This window comes from Cetorhinus maximus, chromosome 6 (genome assembly GCF_964194155.1).
Source record: "Cetorhinus maximus chromosome 6, sCetMax3.hap1.1, whole genome shotgun sequence".
Lineage (NCBI taxonomy): Eukaryota > Metazoa > Chordata > Chondrichthyes > Lamniformes > Cetorhinidae > Cetorhinus > Cetorhinus maximus.
In genome coordinates, this window is record NC_135884.1 from 136,469,989 (window position 1) to 136,487,772 (window position 17,784).

Here is a 17,784-nt window from a genome sequence, read left to right on the forward strand (position 1 = left end):
TACTGACTAAGATGGATACTCAAGACTAGATTGCCAGTAATTCTCCTCCACCAAAATATAGAAAGCTTGCAATGCAGAATCAACCTCACTGTTAAGATTATATGGGATCCATTTTTGATAGCAGCATGAATTTAGTACCCTTCCCCTAGCTGGAGATTCATGGCAAAAAAACAAATCAAATGCATGCTTTGCTACTAAATAAAAGATGCTGGTAAGAAAAATTGTCTGCAGGGATGCTGAATACTATTACTTGCAGAAATGTGGTTCCTTAAAACTGCTATTATACGGAAACAGGGGGACATTTCACCTCACAAACATGGACACCAAGGGCTTGTGATTGCAATTGGAACAAATTGTATATTCATGAATAACTCCAAAATTGCTCAATTTATTTCATTTTAAATTTTAAAAAATTGCATTCAGCACCTATTCCTAGTTTCAAATCTATTCTTTGTTTAAGAATAAATTAATGCAAAGGTAATTTCTTCAAGACATTTCCAGGACAAATATTGCACATGACACAGAAAAATAATTAACCCCTGCATTTTTATTCTATGCAGGTTGTTAATTATTGCATAGTTGTTCCTGTTCCTGTATACTGTCTTCATTTATGGCTCAAGATTTATATTTAACTCCTAATCTTCAGTTATCAGAATAATGCAATAAACTGTTTATTATGAAAAGATTCATGTGGAACTAATATGACATTATTAGCTTAATGCATTAATACTCAAACTGTAGCAATATTCCCTTTACCAAATTTTCACATGGCGAATAGATTTGCAAATTCCAAAAAAAACACATGTATAACTTAACTAAAGTGTTGGCTCACAGGGATCACATGAGCTAAAGATAATGAGAAACACTGGAAGTATGAAATAAAATTAGAAAAAAGAAATTAATTTTCCAGCATTTTCTGTTTTTGAATCATATTATACATATTTAAAGTGTGGGAGTTGAGAGGCCGAACAGTTCTCGGCGTCAGATTTTGTTGACATATTTCCGATTGGTGACTGCATCTTGCCAATTTCCTGCGATAGAAAATCAGTCAGTTGTACCATGCTGCCTGCCAGCAGCTAAGGTCTATTGATTGAGTGGGGAGAGGTGATAGCAGTGACAGATGAAAAAGAGCTAGTTTTAGGCTAAAAGATTATTGTTAGTCCTGGAGAAACTCTCCCACTCCTCTCAGCCCCAGAGAAGTCTTTCTTTTAAATAAAATAAAATACCTTTTCCATAAAGATCTCCAGCAGTTCCTTTTAAGGACAGCAAGTTAAGTTCCTTGAGGCTTGGAGAGACTGCACCCAGCAGGCATTGTGATTGCTGCCACCTTTTCTGTGTGAATAGTTCTATCTGTGTGCTGCAAAAGGCATAGGACCCTAATTGGCATACTTAAACAGCGTCCCACCTGTTGCGGCCAGGAATGCTGGCCACTCATTTAAACGCCAGCTTGAAAACTAGTTCAGGAACAAAAATGAATGCACAAGCTCTCCACAGACTTCTCTCTACAAGCCGTCTATTTTCAGGTGACAAACTTGCAGCTGGAAAATGAAAATTCCCCTCCCCCCCCCCCATTTAATTGCATTTATTATTTGATGGTAACGTTAAATAGCAGCTTGTTCAAAAGTTTTGGTTTTACTCTGAATGAGAATCACAAATCCGAAATTAAATGTACAAAAACTGTAGGGTAAGCCACATTTGATACTCTGCAACTATTGCTTTTGAGTGCCCGGGGACAGTTGCTGTCTCGAGAGCTAATATGACTTCAGAATATGGAGTCACACGTTGTAAAATTCTCAACAAACCAATTTATGAGACCAACGCTTTAACAGCTCTGATACTAGCTTTTACGAAAAGGTAGTTGTAAATATACTTAAAATTGTTTAAGGGTAAAAGGGACAAGAAAATTGACTAGAAAGTAATTATAAGCTTTAAAATCTGAATTGTTATTTTTAGAGCTCTATTGTGGTCTCTGAGTGGGAATGAATATTTTCCTCATGGAAATATTTGTTTGATTTTAAAGCATCATGTATTTGCGTGGTGGTGTCAAATGTAAGTGGTGCAATGGTGTACCACAATATGATTTGTGTCACCGCATTATTTGATTGTAGATAAATGAAAACAGACGTACAAAGCATCTTTTCACAAAGCAACATGAATTCCTTTTAGAGTCAAATGGTTCAACTAAATTTGGACAAATTTTACATGAAACAATAGCTTCCTTCATTGTGAAAAACAAATACAGACACAACAAGCAATTCATTTGTCTTACACTGATATGATACTTTGCTACAAGTATCTCTTCCAAAGACTCAAGGCATCCACGTATGCCCAGCTGATTAAGTTAGTGAGGATCATACATGTATAGGTCTCGGGTTGTATCACAGGTATGTGTTGGGTTTGTTTGGTTTATGGTCTATCTCAGTCCACCCCACCCTACGACTGCAACCCCTTTCAGCTATACATTCCAATTAGCGCCTTCAGCTTCTTGGACACCAGTTTATTTTTTTAATAACCCCATTATCTCTGCTCCGTCATTCAACCATTGTGTCTTCATCTTCTGAAACTATGGGCGGAATCATCCCAGATTTTCACTAAGTGCGATAGCGGGCGGGAAAAAGTACCTTTTACCCGCAGGCCGCAATGGCGGATTTTCATGCTGCAGGGTCCCATTCCCGCCTCATTAATTATGCAGCCAAAGGAAAAACACCACCTCGCTGGTGGGCGGCCTCCAATTTGTCCACCACGCTGTTATCTCACCGCTTCCTTACACAGGGCACCATATTTAAACTGCAACTGTGCGCATACTTCTCAATGCTTGCAGCCCAGACTGCTCCAGTGAAGACATGCCCCCAAAAGCCAAGAAGAGTGCAACCCCCCCCCCCCAATTCAGAGACACATCCCTGGGATGCCATCTGAACACTGTGGAGGCACGCCACGATGTCCTCTGCCCCTGCTCTGGCCTCAGGAGGCCCATCATTCTCACCACTCCAGCTTGGAAGATGGTGGCCAGTGCCAATGCCGCGCACAAGATGTTGGCCATCCAGTGCAGAAAACAAATGAATGATCCCATCTATGCTGCCAGGGTAAGGCAACCATCTCATCACTCTAAGCTCACACACTCACAAGGCCATCACACATGCACTGGCATCTCACTCACTGCCGGCTCAAAGGACATTGTCACTCACTCCCTCTCACACGCCCTCACATCACCATCTGACTTCACCTCCTTTGTAGACTGCTTCCTCAGCCCTCACCATCTTGAGGCCACTTGCACAGATCAACATGTGCACACACACGCCCTGGGATACCCCCCTTCCCCAGTAATGCCCTTGGCCCTGCAGCCTCTTCCCTTGCCTGAGGCCACTTCTCCTCCCTTCCCAAACAAGCGCCAGCCCTGCAGCCTATGGAAAGCCTTACAGCTGGTCTGATAGGTAGAGACCAGCCCGTGAACCCCCTTAAAAGTGATGTGGAGCTGCCTGTGAAGCTTGGCGCTGATGACCATGAGGGCTGTCTGAAAAAAGTTAGGAAAACAACCCTCAAAGTGCAGAGTGAAATGCAGCTTGTCAGCTGCACGTGCCTGGATGATCCAGCGTGGGGGAATGATTCCAGCGAGTAGGGCTTATAATGATATGCAGATGTAATAAAATGATGTTCCCGATGTCTGGCGGCAGGAAATGCGGCCCGCCATTGACAGAGGGAGCGGACAATCGCAAACTGGTTTCACAACGTCATGAGACCGATTTTTGGCCTTCTGCCATAATTGTCTGCTCATGCCCACCATGATGCCTGACACCAACGGGGACGGAAATTTCCGGCCTATCTTTCTAAACGCCTCCATCTCGCCATGTTCTTGCTTGCTTTCTTTGAACCCTTCCCTTTGACAGGATCTACCTTGATCGCCCCTCTGTTTTCTTTTTATTCCACCTCTGCTGCTCAGCGTTCACCTTTGGCTCTGAGGTGTTGCTCTCTACCTGAGCAGTGTTACCTAAATGTCGTTCCCAGCTGTTTCACCGCATTCTTGTGTCATTACCAAGAGTGCTTATTTCCACCTCCCTAACATTGCCCAACTTTGCTCCTGCCTCAGCTAATCTGCTTATGAAATCCTCATCCTGCCTTCATTACTTCTAAACTTGACTATTCCAACACACTCCTGACTGGTCTCCCGCTTTTTACGCTCTGGAAAGATCATCCAAAACTCTGTTGCTATGTCTTAATTCTCAATAAGTCCTGCTCTCCAACCATCCCTACATTCAATTCCGGTCAAGCAACATCTTGGGCAGAATCCTCTGTTTGGTGAGCGGGGGCGAGGCCCGCTCGCCGACGCGTAAAATGATGCGCGGTGACGTCGGGCGTGCATCCTGATGTCACCACGCATCATTCCGATCTTCAGTTTGGCGGGCGCACACTGGAGTCGGCTGTGTGCTCACCGAACTGTCAAAGGCCTGTTAAGGCCCTTAATAAACTAATTAAAGTAATTGTCAGGGCTGCCCGTCCAACCTTGAGGTTGTCGGGCAGGCGAAGAGCCCAGGCGGCCTTCGCGGTTTTCATGAAACCTCATTTACAGTGAGTGGGGAGGGGGTGAGGTTTCATGAAGGGTTTATTACATTAATAAAATTTTTTTAAACATTTGATTAACATGTCCCAGCTCATGTGATGCTGTCACATGAGAGGACATGAGTAAATGATGTCGAACTTTTTTTATTTTGAACTGTCAAATTCAATGTAATCTCCCTGAGGCATCTCCGTGCCTCAGGGAGATTTCTGTGATCTTTCGCGCCCACGTGCGAGAGAGCACAGGCCCCGATTCTCCATCCTCCCCTCCGTCCACACTACACCTCTCCAGACCACTGCCTTCCTTTCCTCTTTTAAAACACTCCTTAAAACCTACCTTTTTTTAGCCAAGCTTTTGATCATATGACCATCTCCTGATAGGGCTTGGTGTCATACTTTGTTTTATAATGCCCCTGTGGAGTGCCTTAGGATGTTTCATTGCAGCAAAGGTGCGATATTAATATAAGTTGTGTTGTTGGTCAGCAGTCAGAAAGCATGTACACCATTAGATTCATTTTAAATCACATATGACGCCAAATGAGGTTGGGATGATCATGTGATGCCACTGGTGAGATTTCCCATCAACCCATCCTCCTTTATGTGAGGCACATGTCCACCCAGTACAGACCAGACATGCCCGGTTATCAGATTTATAGAACAGTTGGGCTTTCATAAGGTGGCAAACTTAAATTTGTTATGCATTAGGGTGAGATTTCTGTGTGTAATTGGGTGCAAGTTCATAGCGGGAGAGAATTTATTGTTGCTGTCAGTTCAGGCTTTGAACTTGAAATATTTTAACTAAAGCTTGTGCTATGAGTCCAGAATGACAGGTATTCAAACAACTCTGCTATCTGTTAAAGGGGAATTTCTCTTTGAATGCCAGTAAGGCTGCCTTAATCTCTGGGTGTTCCACTGTACTTGGCCTTCCTTGAAGAGCGTTGTGATATGATGCACACATACCATGTACACAGGGAAATGGTGGCATAGTGTACTGTCACTGGACTAATAATCCAGATACCCAGGGCATTGCTCCAGGGACCCAGGTTCGAATCCCACCATAGCAAATGGTGAAATTTGAATTTAATTTTAAAAACCCCCATCTGGTTTGCTAATGTTCTTTAGGGAAGGAAATCTGCAGTCTGGCCTACATGTGATTCCAGACCCACAGCAATGTGGTTGACTCTTAAATGCCCTCTGAAATGGCCTAGCAAGCCACTCAGTTCTTAAGGGCAATTAAGGATGGGCAATAAATGCTGGCCTAGCCAGTGACACGCACATCCCATGAACAAATTTTTAAAAAACCATTAAGGGAGCACATCTTGTATCCTAAACTGCTGTCAATCACTACCACTGAGACAGGGTAGGAAATAGTAGTCACATGAGCTTATGCTCAGAATACAGCAGCAACACCACAAGTGTATACTCAGCCTTCCAGTTAACACTGTGTATAGTCTTAGCTTCAAATAAAGAAGTCACATTATTGTTTCACCAATCCTTGTTATATGATCGGTCGAATAGAAGAACATAACAAAAAGGAGCAAAGGGGCCATGGAAAATTCTGAAAATATCTGAAGCGACTATGCCAATCCTCTCCTGGCTAACCTCTCATTATCCACAACCCATAAACTTAAACTCATTCAAAACACAGCTTGACATGCTCCCAATGTCTGATTGAATGAAGGTTACTCAGAAATCATCTGTCTGTGACATCCTCAGGCTGATCATGCAAGGCAGGACACAAGATGGCCCTCTGGATTGTATGTTCCTTCTTCACCTGTGCCACCACCACCTACTCCTGCTCACTTGTGCTATCTGTAACAACCATTCTATTCACCTCTAATTCATTCCCTAAAACTCTGTAATGGTTGCATCTGAATTGGTTCTAGGGAGGTAGTGATAACATCTGATGTGAAGCACTGCCAGGCCCAGATGTACTAAAGGCAGGCTCAAATTTCTATGGTACATCAAAAGAAAGACATGAGGAAGAGAGGTTGTACAGACATCCTGATTAGCAACCTTTGTATTGAGTATCATCTGCTTTAATTGCCTACTCGTGATCTCATGCAGCATTACTGTGCTGAGAATAAGGTTACTAACCCACATTAATCCAATGGTCATAAAATTGCTTATTCACAGTGAAATCACCATGATACAGAACATCTCAGTACAACCTGAATAAATGAATGGCCTATAAATAAACGTTGTGTTAACAACATGTAACATCCAGATCAAAGGCAAAACAACACATGGCAATAAATTTCCTTGAACTTTGTGACCAGCTCTTAATTAAACCGGTGACATAAGGGCATTCAGATTATTAGATTTCTTTAGTCATGCAGTCAACTAATTAAAGATAGATATATAGTGCAGCAACAGAACAGGTATTAATGAGAACAGAGGTCTGCAGAGTTAAGGCTAGGGACAATTGTCATGTAGTGTTGACTATGACATTTAACATTAATTGATCAGAATGATGGAAGTTTATTCCCCAATTACAGGCTAGATTTTATGAAATTAAGGTAGTAAGGGAAATGGAACTGAATATTAGAATGAGCCCCTTCATAGACTAAGCTGGGTATCCATTTGAATGAATGCTTATACTATGGCATCAGAAACAAAGCAAAAACTGCTTGAAAAAATACAGCAGGCCACAGCATCTGGAAGAAGAAATGATAGGTTGGCATTTGAGTGAATATTCTTCATCACAACTGAAAGCTGAAAGATAAGCAGGTCTCAGTTCAAAAGAAAAGATGGAGCAAGAAACAGTGGGTGACCTGAAAAAAACTTAATAGAAATGCATAAAACAGATGATATGAAAGGTCATCTTACTAACAAAAACAGCTTGCATTTATACCTTCAACACAGTAAAATGTCCCAAGGCTTTTCACAGGGCCATTGTAAAATAGAATATGACAGTGAACCACATAAGATATTAGGGCAGACAGCCAAAAGCTTGGTTGGTCAAAGAGGCAGGTTTTAGGCAGTGCCTTAAAGGGGGTGAGGGGGGTGGTGGATGGGGTGGCGAGGGGGGTGAGGTGAGGAGGTGGAGAGGGTTAGGGAGGAAATTTCCAGGGGTTAGACATTGGGAAGGCATTATAAAAGGTATCCAAATAATTAAGGCAGTGAAATGGTTCACACATGGAGATATGCAATAAATCCTATACATTTGTTATACAATGTTATTAATAAATGAGTGGATTGATATAAACAACATGATTGTAGTTTTGCACTGACCCAGCTCTTCAAGGCAGACGCCTGCCTCATTTAAAAGAACTTTGACAGCAGTTGTAAGGATAACTAATAATGGAACAACATCATAACATCTATTTCTATAATGTGGGAAACAGAGCAAAGGAGATTTCTGATTAAAGTAATATGCATTTTAACATATACAAAGCCCTAAATCTTCATTAATAAAAATTAACTAATTAATTAGCTAATTGCATGTGTTGGGTTTATAAAAGTGATTATTTGTGCCTTTGAAACAGTGAAAATTATTAACAAATAGCAAGGAGCAAGTGAGAGGCCCCTTTCTTGAGTCTGCTTTAATAAGAAATTGAATTGTTAGCTGCTTGCCTTGATGGTCGATCGAATAGATGGTTTCAGTAAATTGCCCTTCAGTCTCAGCTACATCATGATCAGGATGCAGACTTCTCATCTACGCCACCAAAGCTTATCAACTATAATTCACCAGAAGGGCCACTTATAGATAGGCAATGCCATCTATCTGCACTCTCCCAGGGCACAGCATCTCAGGATTTGTCCTAAAAGTGATAGAGCTGTTACAATTGAGCAAGGTAGGTTTGCGTACCAAATAGCTCTGAGATTCAGATCTTTGCTCTCTGGATTGTGAAGGGAATATTCTTATCAATCCATCATTCCAGTCCACTGAGATGGAAAGACTCTTCTTCAATTTCATCATAGAGTTGACTGTCACAATCCGGGTAATTTCATAGCCATTGCATATAATGACAGAAAATTACAATTGATGATGCTCCTCCATGATTTATCTTGGACGCGCAAGAGGAAGGTGTCAGTTATAGCACAATTAACTGCATCAGTAACCATTTTAGAGAGAATGATGGTGTTACAGATGATGCTGCTGGAATTGAAAGACAAGTGTACATGTAGCAGACCCCACATATGAAATTCACTCTCCTGATGCTAAACTCAGCTTCTTAAAGTTGTAGCGCTGTCTTGAAATGGATCTTTGTGACTTTTAGAAACAGCTACAAGTCAGCCTAGCAAATCACTCGCACAGTTTTCATAGAACTAACCAGCATGAGACAGATTTTAAAATTGTGTTAACAACAGGACTAGCAAATAAAAAAATGTAGAACATCCACTGAATATACTGAAGATGCTCTCATTCCATTCATACTTTTATTTAGTTTTAAACTCCAGCAATAAATCAACTTACTTCTCAAAGCTCCACTTAAAATGGAGATTTTAAAATTGCACTGATATTCATTTTATAAGATTAATTCCAAAATGTAGAGAATGCACTGGCACCAGAATATTGGTACCAGTTTAATTTTATTTTCGAACACAGATGTGCTGTCCCAGTGTCACATAACTTGCATTTTTACTTAGTTATTCTAAGCATATTGGATCAGAGCTCCTTGGGATGGAAAATGTTACTGTAAATACCTGGGATAACCCCATCCTGCTGCCATCCTGGACTCCTGTCTTTGACCATGTGGAAGTTCAGGGAGTCAAAGAGGGGCCCTGATAGCCAGCGCTGAACTGAGAGAACATCCGGATTACCCCTCCGCTAAAGAGGCTGGAAAGCCTGCCCCGAGATTCCTGGATGAGGAAAAAGTCACCTTGCTGAAACATCTATATTAGATACCCCAGCCCATTACAACGTTGAACACCTTAAAATTTAACGGTCTGCAGGGAACCAGATCACAATCCCAGACTGGATTCCACAAGGGGCTTTAACCTGTCTCTCTCCTGCACTGCCATATGCTAGATTTTGAAAAAAGGCCTATGAGGTGATAAATCCAACAGTTAGAATTCTCACTTCAGCTTCATGTCCCATTAAATAAATTGCTTTATAAAGAAAGAAAGAACATGCATAGATAAAGCCCCAAATTACTTGAGAGCTAATCGGGATGAATTTTTCCAAAGACGGTCAAGTCTTGCCTCTGGGGTCGAAAGTGGAAACCAAGCCTGTGCCAGCGGGCGGCGGGACCCTGGGACAGTATTTTACTGGCGGCAACCAATCAGAGGGCCGTTAGCTCGGCAGCCTCTGCAGCGCCACCACTAGCAGAGGCTTCTGCTTAGGCTGCAGCAGGAAGGAGTGGGGGCCTCAATGCCGATGTGGCTGATAGCCATCCACAGCTGCAGGCCCACTGATTGAGTCTGCAACCTCAGGAACCTGCCACGTGTCCGCAATTGGATGGCAGATGCAGAGGCAATGGAAACTGGTCCCGAATCCTGAAAAAATGTATACCATCACAGGTTTCTGCCCAATGAGTGCCAATCCTGCTTCCAGCTTTTTCTGACTGCAGTTCAGTATCCCTTTAATATACAATCAAATTGCTCAGCTCTCAACTTCTGACATGTATGTTTTGTGTGGAGGATCTGGCAGTACTTAACTGACAAAGTTGGCATCAGGGATTGTAACTACATCATTTGGCTCCTAACTTATACATTATGAGACTTCTGCCTGTTCCCAGAAGGCATTATGACTAACAGGATTGAGGTTTGCTTGAAAATTAGAATGGCATTTCAACTAAACAGGCTATTTTGTTTCAGCTATTGTCCCACTTTTAAGTGCAACCTGGGCAGCATGGACAAGAAAATCTCTTCCAACTCACCTGTCAGCTAGATACATTTCTAATAGCATGCCCTGAATATAATACTTTTCCTCTAACATATGTCATACAGTATACCAATGCATTTGTATCATCCAGCTGGGACAATAATACAAAATATTCTAATATTGATGCTTTTCCCATTCTATTAGACTCTGGAAGTCGTCAAGTATGAGTTGATTGTCCAAGCTAAAGACATGGCAGGCAGCGATGTGGGATTGACAGGCACAGCAACAGCAACCATCGTCATTGATGACAAGAATGACCATGCACCAGTATTCACTAAATCTATGGTAAGCAGACATGGCAACAAGTTCATCATTTTGACAGTTAATATTTATCACCAGGTGAGTCGGTTAGAAACTGAATTTGATTTTCAATTTGTAGCTTAAGAACATGAGAAATAAGAGGAGGAATAGGCTGTACAGTCCATGGTGCCTACTCTGCCACTCAATCAGATCATGGCTGAACTTTTCCTACTTTGTAGCATTTCTCTAATACTGTGTACTTTTGTTCAGTGTTTAAGTATTGCAGTGGTTGTTACAGGAGCTAAATGCTGAAGTAATGCATTTATTTAGTTGGCAGCATCCTACGTTAGTGCACACAATTATAAATGCTCACCATTCTCAACTGATCAGAATTAACTGCATGTGATTATAAATTTACAGGCAATTAGCATATGTCTGCTAAAACATGTATGTTGGTAATTAATCAGTGATTTCAGGAACAAGTGAATGGCAAAACACAGATTCCAGGCTTAGCCCTCTAATGTGCACTGCTGACAGCTGAGTTTTGCTGCTGTACACTATCTCACAAAATGGCCCTATTATATGTTTATATTTTCTCGAGCCAGTTTAAAAAAGAACATTTGAAAATACATAAATGGGCATATTTGTGAACTGAAAGTGAAGATTGATTTTCCAGAAATGAGGAAGTTTTAAGAACACTAGCAATTACTGATATAAAATCAAAACATTGCGGATGCTGGGAATCTGAAAAAAAAACAGAAAATGCTGGAAAAGCTCAACAGACCTGACAGCATCTGTGGAGACAGAAACAGAGTTAATGCTTTGAGTCTGTATGACCTGAAGAGGGTGATACAGGTTCGAAATGTCAACCCTGTTTCTCTCTCCACAAATGCTGTCAGACCTGCTGAGTTTGTCCAGTAATTACTATATGCCGATATTGTGAGATGTAGCAAGGTGGATGGAGTCTCGTATGAATCATAAACATACCAGGATTATTGGGCTGAATGGTCTGTGTGTGCTGTAAACCCTATGCGTCAATAAGGGAGAAATGGAAATGTTAAAGACATTAAGACAGGATAAAAACCTGGGATTGGATGGCTTATTCACAGGGTTCCTTGTAATGTTCAGTGTCTGAGGACATGTTGGTGTGCAAAGCTTATTATATATCAAATATCTAAATTGGTGTAAATGTATATAAATATTTTTGGTTGTTTGGTAGTATAGAACTTGTGTATTGCTGAAAAAAGACACGTTGTCAAAATTTTTCATCTTACACTCATCAGGATAATTCACAAGGATACCAAATATAAAGAGAACAACAATTTATACTTCATGAGAAGAGAGTGTTGATTGATTGACAAGTGGACTCTGGTAGATAATCAGTCAGGCTTGCAGTTTGGTGCACTTATATGTGCTAGGAGCTACATATATTAATGCACAGGGCCCTGTTCTTTGCATACAGAAAGAATGTGTACACACATTGTGCTTGTTTCAACGAAACAAAATAGGCCATAGCCACTCTTTGGTTCGTTCCCCAGAGCATTGCCTTGACCAATCAGAGTCAACCTGCCTGGTTTGAATTTAAACAAAGCTTAACAGTTAACTGTCAGTCATCAGCTAACTGGTGCATTCTCCATGGCAACACCTCTACCAATCATCACTCTCTCCTCATGAAATATAAATTGTTGTTCCCTTTACACTTTGTATTCTTGCAAGTTGTCCTCATGAGTGAAAGACGAAAAGTTTCGAAAACATGTGTCTTTTTTCAGCAATACTCAGATATATATAATAAAAATGCAATGCATTTTTAAAATTAATTCAAGGGATATGTCCGCTGCTGGCTAGGTCAGCATTTATTGCCCATCCCTAATTGCTTAAATCACATTGTTGGTTCTGCTACTGCCGCATTTTAAATTATAAATGGAATGGCAGTAGCCCCTATGCACTTGTCAAAACACAAGTCTGTCATAAAATTAAATACACTCCTATAGCCATGCTTAGAAGCAACACAAGGACATAGTTTGGATAGTATCACCTAGCCTGAACTTGTTTGCTAATCAGCCCTTACAAACAATGCCTGAGATTACTGCCAGGTCTCCAAAGCTGCATTACACAGTTGTGTCTTGCTGGCCTTGGGTGTATTTTGGTCTAGAGCAGTGTCACTATTGCACAGCACCATAAATGTTATCCACCTGGCTCCTATCTCCAGTATCTCCCTCCTCACGAATACAAAGAGGTTCCACTCCATGAATATGCAGCTTGTCTTCACCATTTGGTGACAGCATCATGCACATAAATGATTGCTACCATGTCCACAGTCTTTTATCAGCCTCTATACATCCATGCATTCAAGACCATTTGTACACAACTATCATATTCTACGCCATTACCAGAAGAATTTTTGAGGCATATTACAATATCATTTAAATCAAATTTAATTAATCCAGAGATAAACAACTGTAGCTATGAGGATAGATTGGAGAGGTTGGGTCTGTTTTCTGAGGAGAAAAGAAGGTTGAGAGGAGACTTGATAGAGATATTAAAGATCCTGAGGGGTATGGACAGGGTAAATATTGAAAAATTGTTATCACTCAAGGGTGCATCAAGAACTAGAGGGCACAGGTTCTAAATAATGGACAAAAGGATTAGAGGTGATGTGAGGAATTTTTTTTTCATCCAGACGGTGGTTGGAGTCTGGAACAAACTTCCTGAAAGGGTGGTGGAGGCTGGTTCGATCGAGGTATTCAAATGGGAATTGGATTGCTACCTGAAGAGAGAGAATGTGCAAGGTTACAGGGATAAGGCAGGGGAGTGGGATTAGGTAGAATAGTCTTTCAGTGAACCTGTGCAGACTTGATGGGCCGAATGGCCTCCTTCACTGTAAAGATTCTGTGATTCATTGTGTATGGTCTTCACATATTGTGAATTGAAGGGTATCTCCACAAATTGATGAAACATGTGAATATGGGCTCCTGTTGTGAAGACCTGTTTGCTGCATCCCTGAGGCTGAATTTTCTGGTCGGCATGTGGGGTCGGGCCCGACACAATGACGCGTGATGGTCTTGGCGCGTGATATCCCTGGGACACCTTCTGGACACCATGGTGGCCTGCCATGATGTCCTCTGCTCTGGCTGCAGGAGGCCCATCGTCTCACCACTCCGGCTTGGGAGGCGAGGTAACCGATGCCAATGCTGCACAAAGAGGTCAGCCTTCCAGTGCAGAAAATGGATGAATGATCTCATCTGTGCCGCCAGAGTAAGGCAACCGTCTAATCACTCTAAATTCACATTCTCACAAGGCCAGCACACATTCCCTGGCATCTCAATCACTGCCAGCTTAAGGGACATCATCATTCACTCTCTCACACAAACCCTCACATCTCCACCTGGCCTCATCTCCTCTGGAGACTGCCTCCTCAGCCCTCACCACCTTGACGCCATTTGCAGAGATCAACATGTGCCCCAACACACACCGTGGGATACCCCATTTCCCCAGTACCACTCTCACCCTTCAACTCTTCCCTTGCCTGAAGCCATTTCTCCCTATTCCCCAAGCAAGCCCCAGCCCTGCAGCTGTTGAAAAGCCACCCCACCTTACGACTGGTCTGGTAGGTAGAGAGCTGCCTGTGAGCCCCTCTAAAAAGGATGTGGTGCTGCCTGTGAAGTCTGGCACTGATGACTGTGTGTGCTGCCCGAAGCAAGGCAGGCAAACAAACCTCAAACTCCCGAGTGAAGTGCAGCTCATCAGGTGCACATCACTTATGTACAGTTGTGAAACACGTCGACGTGCCTGGATGATCCAGCGTGGGGAGATGATTCCGATAAGCAGGGTTTATAAAATATTGAAATTAGGTTCCCGATGTGCGGCAGAGGGAAACGCGGCCTGCCTTTGATGGGTGGAGTGGATGATCACAGACTGGTTTCACGACGGCGTGAAACCGATTTTTGGCTTTCTCACCATTTTGTTTCCCCTGACGCCTGCCATGACACCCGATGCCAGCAGGGCCGGAACATTCCAGCCATTCCCTCTGTTACACTCTATCAAAATTTCACTCTTTCTTGATTTTAAAGGCCTGTTAGGTCACCCCTCAGCCTTTTTTTGAAATAGAATAGAGACCTAGCCTGTCAATTCTTTCCTAATATATATACCCACGCATTTTTGGTATCATCTTTCTAAATCTTCTCTGCGCCCTCTCCAGCATCTCTAAATCCTTTTACCTTCTATCTTTTTCCTATTACTATAGAATACTGCATTAAAAAAGTGCACTTTCTCCTTTTATATTCTGGTTTGAGATGGTGAGCAAGAATATTCCTTCAGGATAGTGTGTGAGGCGGTCATTTTGTAGAATGCCTTTTATTTTGATAACCTGGGCTGATCTCCATCCCAGACCCATGGGAAGATGACCTGTTCCATCTGGTGATGGTGAGAGTCTTGGGTGAACGCACAAGTGAAAACAAGTGTTATGCACGCTTCCCCTAACAGGTGTAGACCTACAGCACAAATTAATGCTTAACTAGCAAGCTTGTCGAAAGGGCACAGAGACAAATGAACAATAAGCAGGAGTAGGCCATTCAGCCCCCCCGAGCCTGCTCCGCCATTTAATAAGATCATGGCTGATCAGATAGTAACCTGAATTCTGCATCCCACCTACCCCTAATAACCTATCACTCCCTTGCTTACCAAGAATCTATCCACATCTGCCTTAAAAATATTCAAAGGGGAGAATCTTCTCCCCATCGGGGGTGGGGTGGGGAGCGGGCGCGGGCGCGGGCGGGTGCGTAGCCGATTGCCGCCCACGATTGGCTGCGCATCGCCATTTTACATGGGCAGGCCAATTAAGGCCCGCCCAGCGTGACGCGCACCCGGAAGCGCTGTCTCAGGGAGATTACTTTGATTTTTGAAAATTTTAATAAAGAAAAAGAACATTTTAAGACATGTCCCCTCATGCGACAGTGTCACATGAGCTGGGACATGTCAATGAATTTTATTTAAAAATTTTATTAAACTTTAAAAACCTTCATCCCGCCCGTGGAGGAGGTTCCATGATAAATGCGAAGGCCGCCTGGGCTCTTCGCCTGCCCCCCAACCTTGAGGTTGGACGGGCAGCTCAATTAATTAGTTTAATTACTATTTAAATGGCCTTAATAGGCCTTTGACAGTTCGGCGGGCGCGCAGCCGACTCCAGTGCGTGCCCGCCAAACTCAAGACCTGAATGACGCGCAGTGACATCGAGACGCACGCCCGACGTCTCCGCGCATCGGCAAGCAGGCCCTGCCCCCACTCGCCGACCCGAAGATTCTGGCCAAAGACTCTGCTTCCACCACTTTTTCAGGAAGAGAGTTCCAAAGACTCGCGACCCTCTGAGTGAAAAAATTTTGCCTCAACTCAGTTTTAAATGGGCGACCCCTTCTTTTTAAACAGTGACCCCTAGTTCCAGATTCTTCCACAAGAGGAAATATCCTCTTCACATCCACCCTGTCAAGACCCCTCAGGATCTTATATCTTTCAATTAAGTCGCCTCTTACTCATCCAAACTCCAGCGGATGCAAGCCTAGCCTGTCCAACCTTTCCTCATAAGACAACCCACCCATTCCAGGAATTAGTCTAGTAAACCTTCTCTGAACTGCTTCCAATGCATTTTCATCCTTTACGTCTGATGTGGGAAATGGTGTGTTGGCACAATAAGAGATGGTTTTCTGTGACAGAAATCAGATTTAATATTTGTAGCTTTTATTCTGCTTTTGCAAAGTTTGCCTGGTCTGGAAGTGGAAGATGTTGATGGGGATGCATGAAATGAGAAGTCCTACATTCCTCAGTGCAAATGCCCTTCATCTTGATGAGCGTTAAGTTTCATGCAAAATTAAAATATCTTTACATTTTCCCTTCTGATGTCTTTCATACCTATCATTTAATTGAAAGTGCTGTTATTGATTGTTCACCCATGCACAGTAGTGTGATATTATGATAATCCATTTGTACATATCACTTCAGCATAGCTGTTCAGTTTTGTCAAAGTAAATTCACAAGCACAAAAAAGTCATTAAAAGAATGTCACTTCAATAGCTGGTGCTAGGGCGTGAATTACTAAAGTGGATAGTGCCGCTGTGTGTTTTAGACTTAAGCATGTATAGTGCAACCAAGTGATAACCACTTATAGCTTTGTTACATTTATATTAAACAATAGCTGTTAGAGCTGTGTTGGTGGAATATATATCAATGTCACTTGCCACTGATTCCAAAATGAAAAGCAATGATAGGAAAGTTAAATAGTTATTCATCATTTATAGTTGAGTCATTGAAATAAATGTGTATTTTTGACCTTCAGATGATGCCCAAAATTTAGATTCCTTTGTATTAATTGCTTTACAATAAATCCTCATTATAATGATTCATGGCATTTTGTAATTTTGAAAAAAAAAACTGTCTTTGGTCAAGGCAGATGTGGTTTTTTTTCCCAAGAATTTTCTGAACAAAGTATTTTTCATTCTGACTGAACATCCAGACTATGGTGTAACGAACATTTCTATAAAACTTAGAAATTGCTCTTTAGATCCAATCAGACCTCAGGACGAATATAACGAAGATTTATAGTTTATCCCCCAGTGTACCAGTAGGAGTTGCTCAGAAGCTTCTGATCACATTAAGGTCACACTTAATCCTTTCTCTTTGGGGAATGGCCCTCCTGAATACACACACGCACACACCAGACATGTTACTGAGGGTGCCCACAGCGGGTGATGTTAAAGTGCCGTGGAGGTTCTAATGTCAATAGGGGAGGTTATTATCATATATTAATGAGGCTTCTGACCGAGGCAGGTTGACACCTGGGCCATTAAAAGGGCCCAGTTAAGAAGGCAGTGGCTGGGAGCTGAGGGTGGATGGGCCATTAAGCGTTTGCATGGCTATTTTAACTTTGTACCTGCATCATCTGGACAAGGTGGGACTCCCACCTCCTAGAATGCCAGCACACAGGGCTGGCTCTATGGGTGGAATTTTCTGTGCAGGCTGGCATCGGGCATCATGGCAGACGTGAGTTTACAATATGGAGGAAAGGCCAAAAATCAGTTTCATGATGTCATGAAATCGTCCGCTCTGCCCGTCAAAGGTGGGCCGCATTTGCGCCATCGGACGTTCGGGAACTTTGTTGTAATACATCTGCATAT

General features: G+C 42.3%; 1 protein-coding gene across 1 annotated transcript in view; it reads left to right on the top strand.

The window, feature by feature from the left end:
• cdh13 (cadherin 13, H-cadherin (heart)) overlaps nucleotides 1-17,784 on the top strand; it is a 1,028,759-nt gene that overhangs the window by 865,256 nt on the left and 145,719 nt on the right. The window contains exon 8 of the mRNA XM_078544562.1: nucleotides 10,526-10,666. Within this exon, the coding sequence (XP_078400688.1) occupies nucleotides 10,526-10,666 (141 nt within the window). The remainder of the gene's footprint in view (nucleotides 1-10,525; nucleotides 10,667-17,784) is intronic.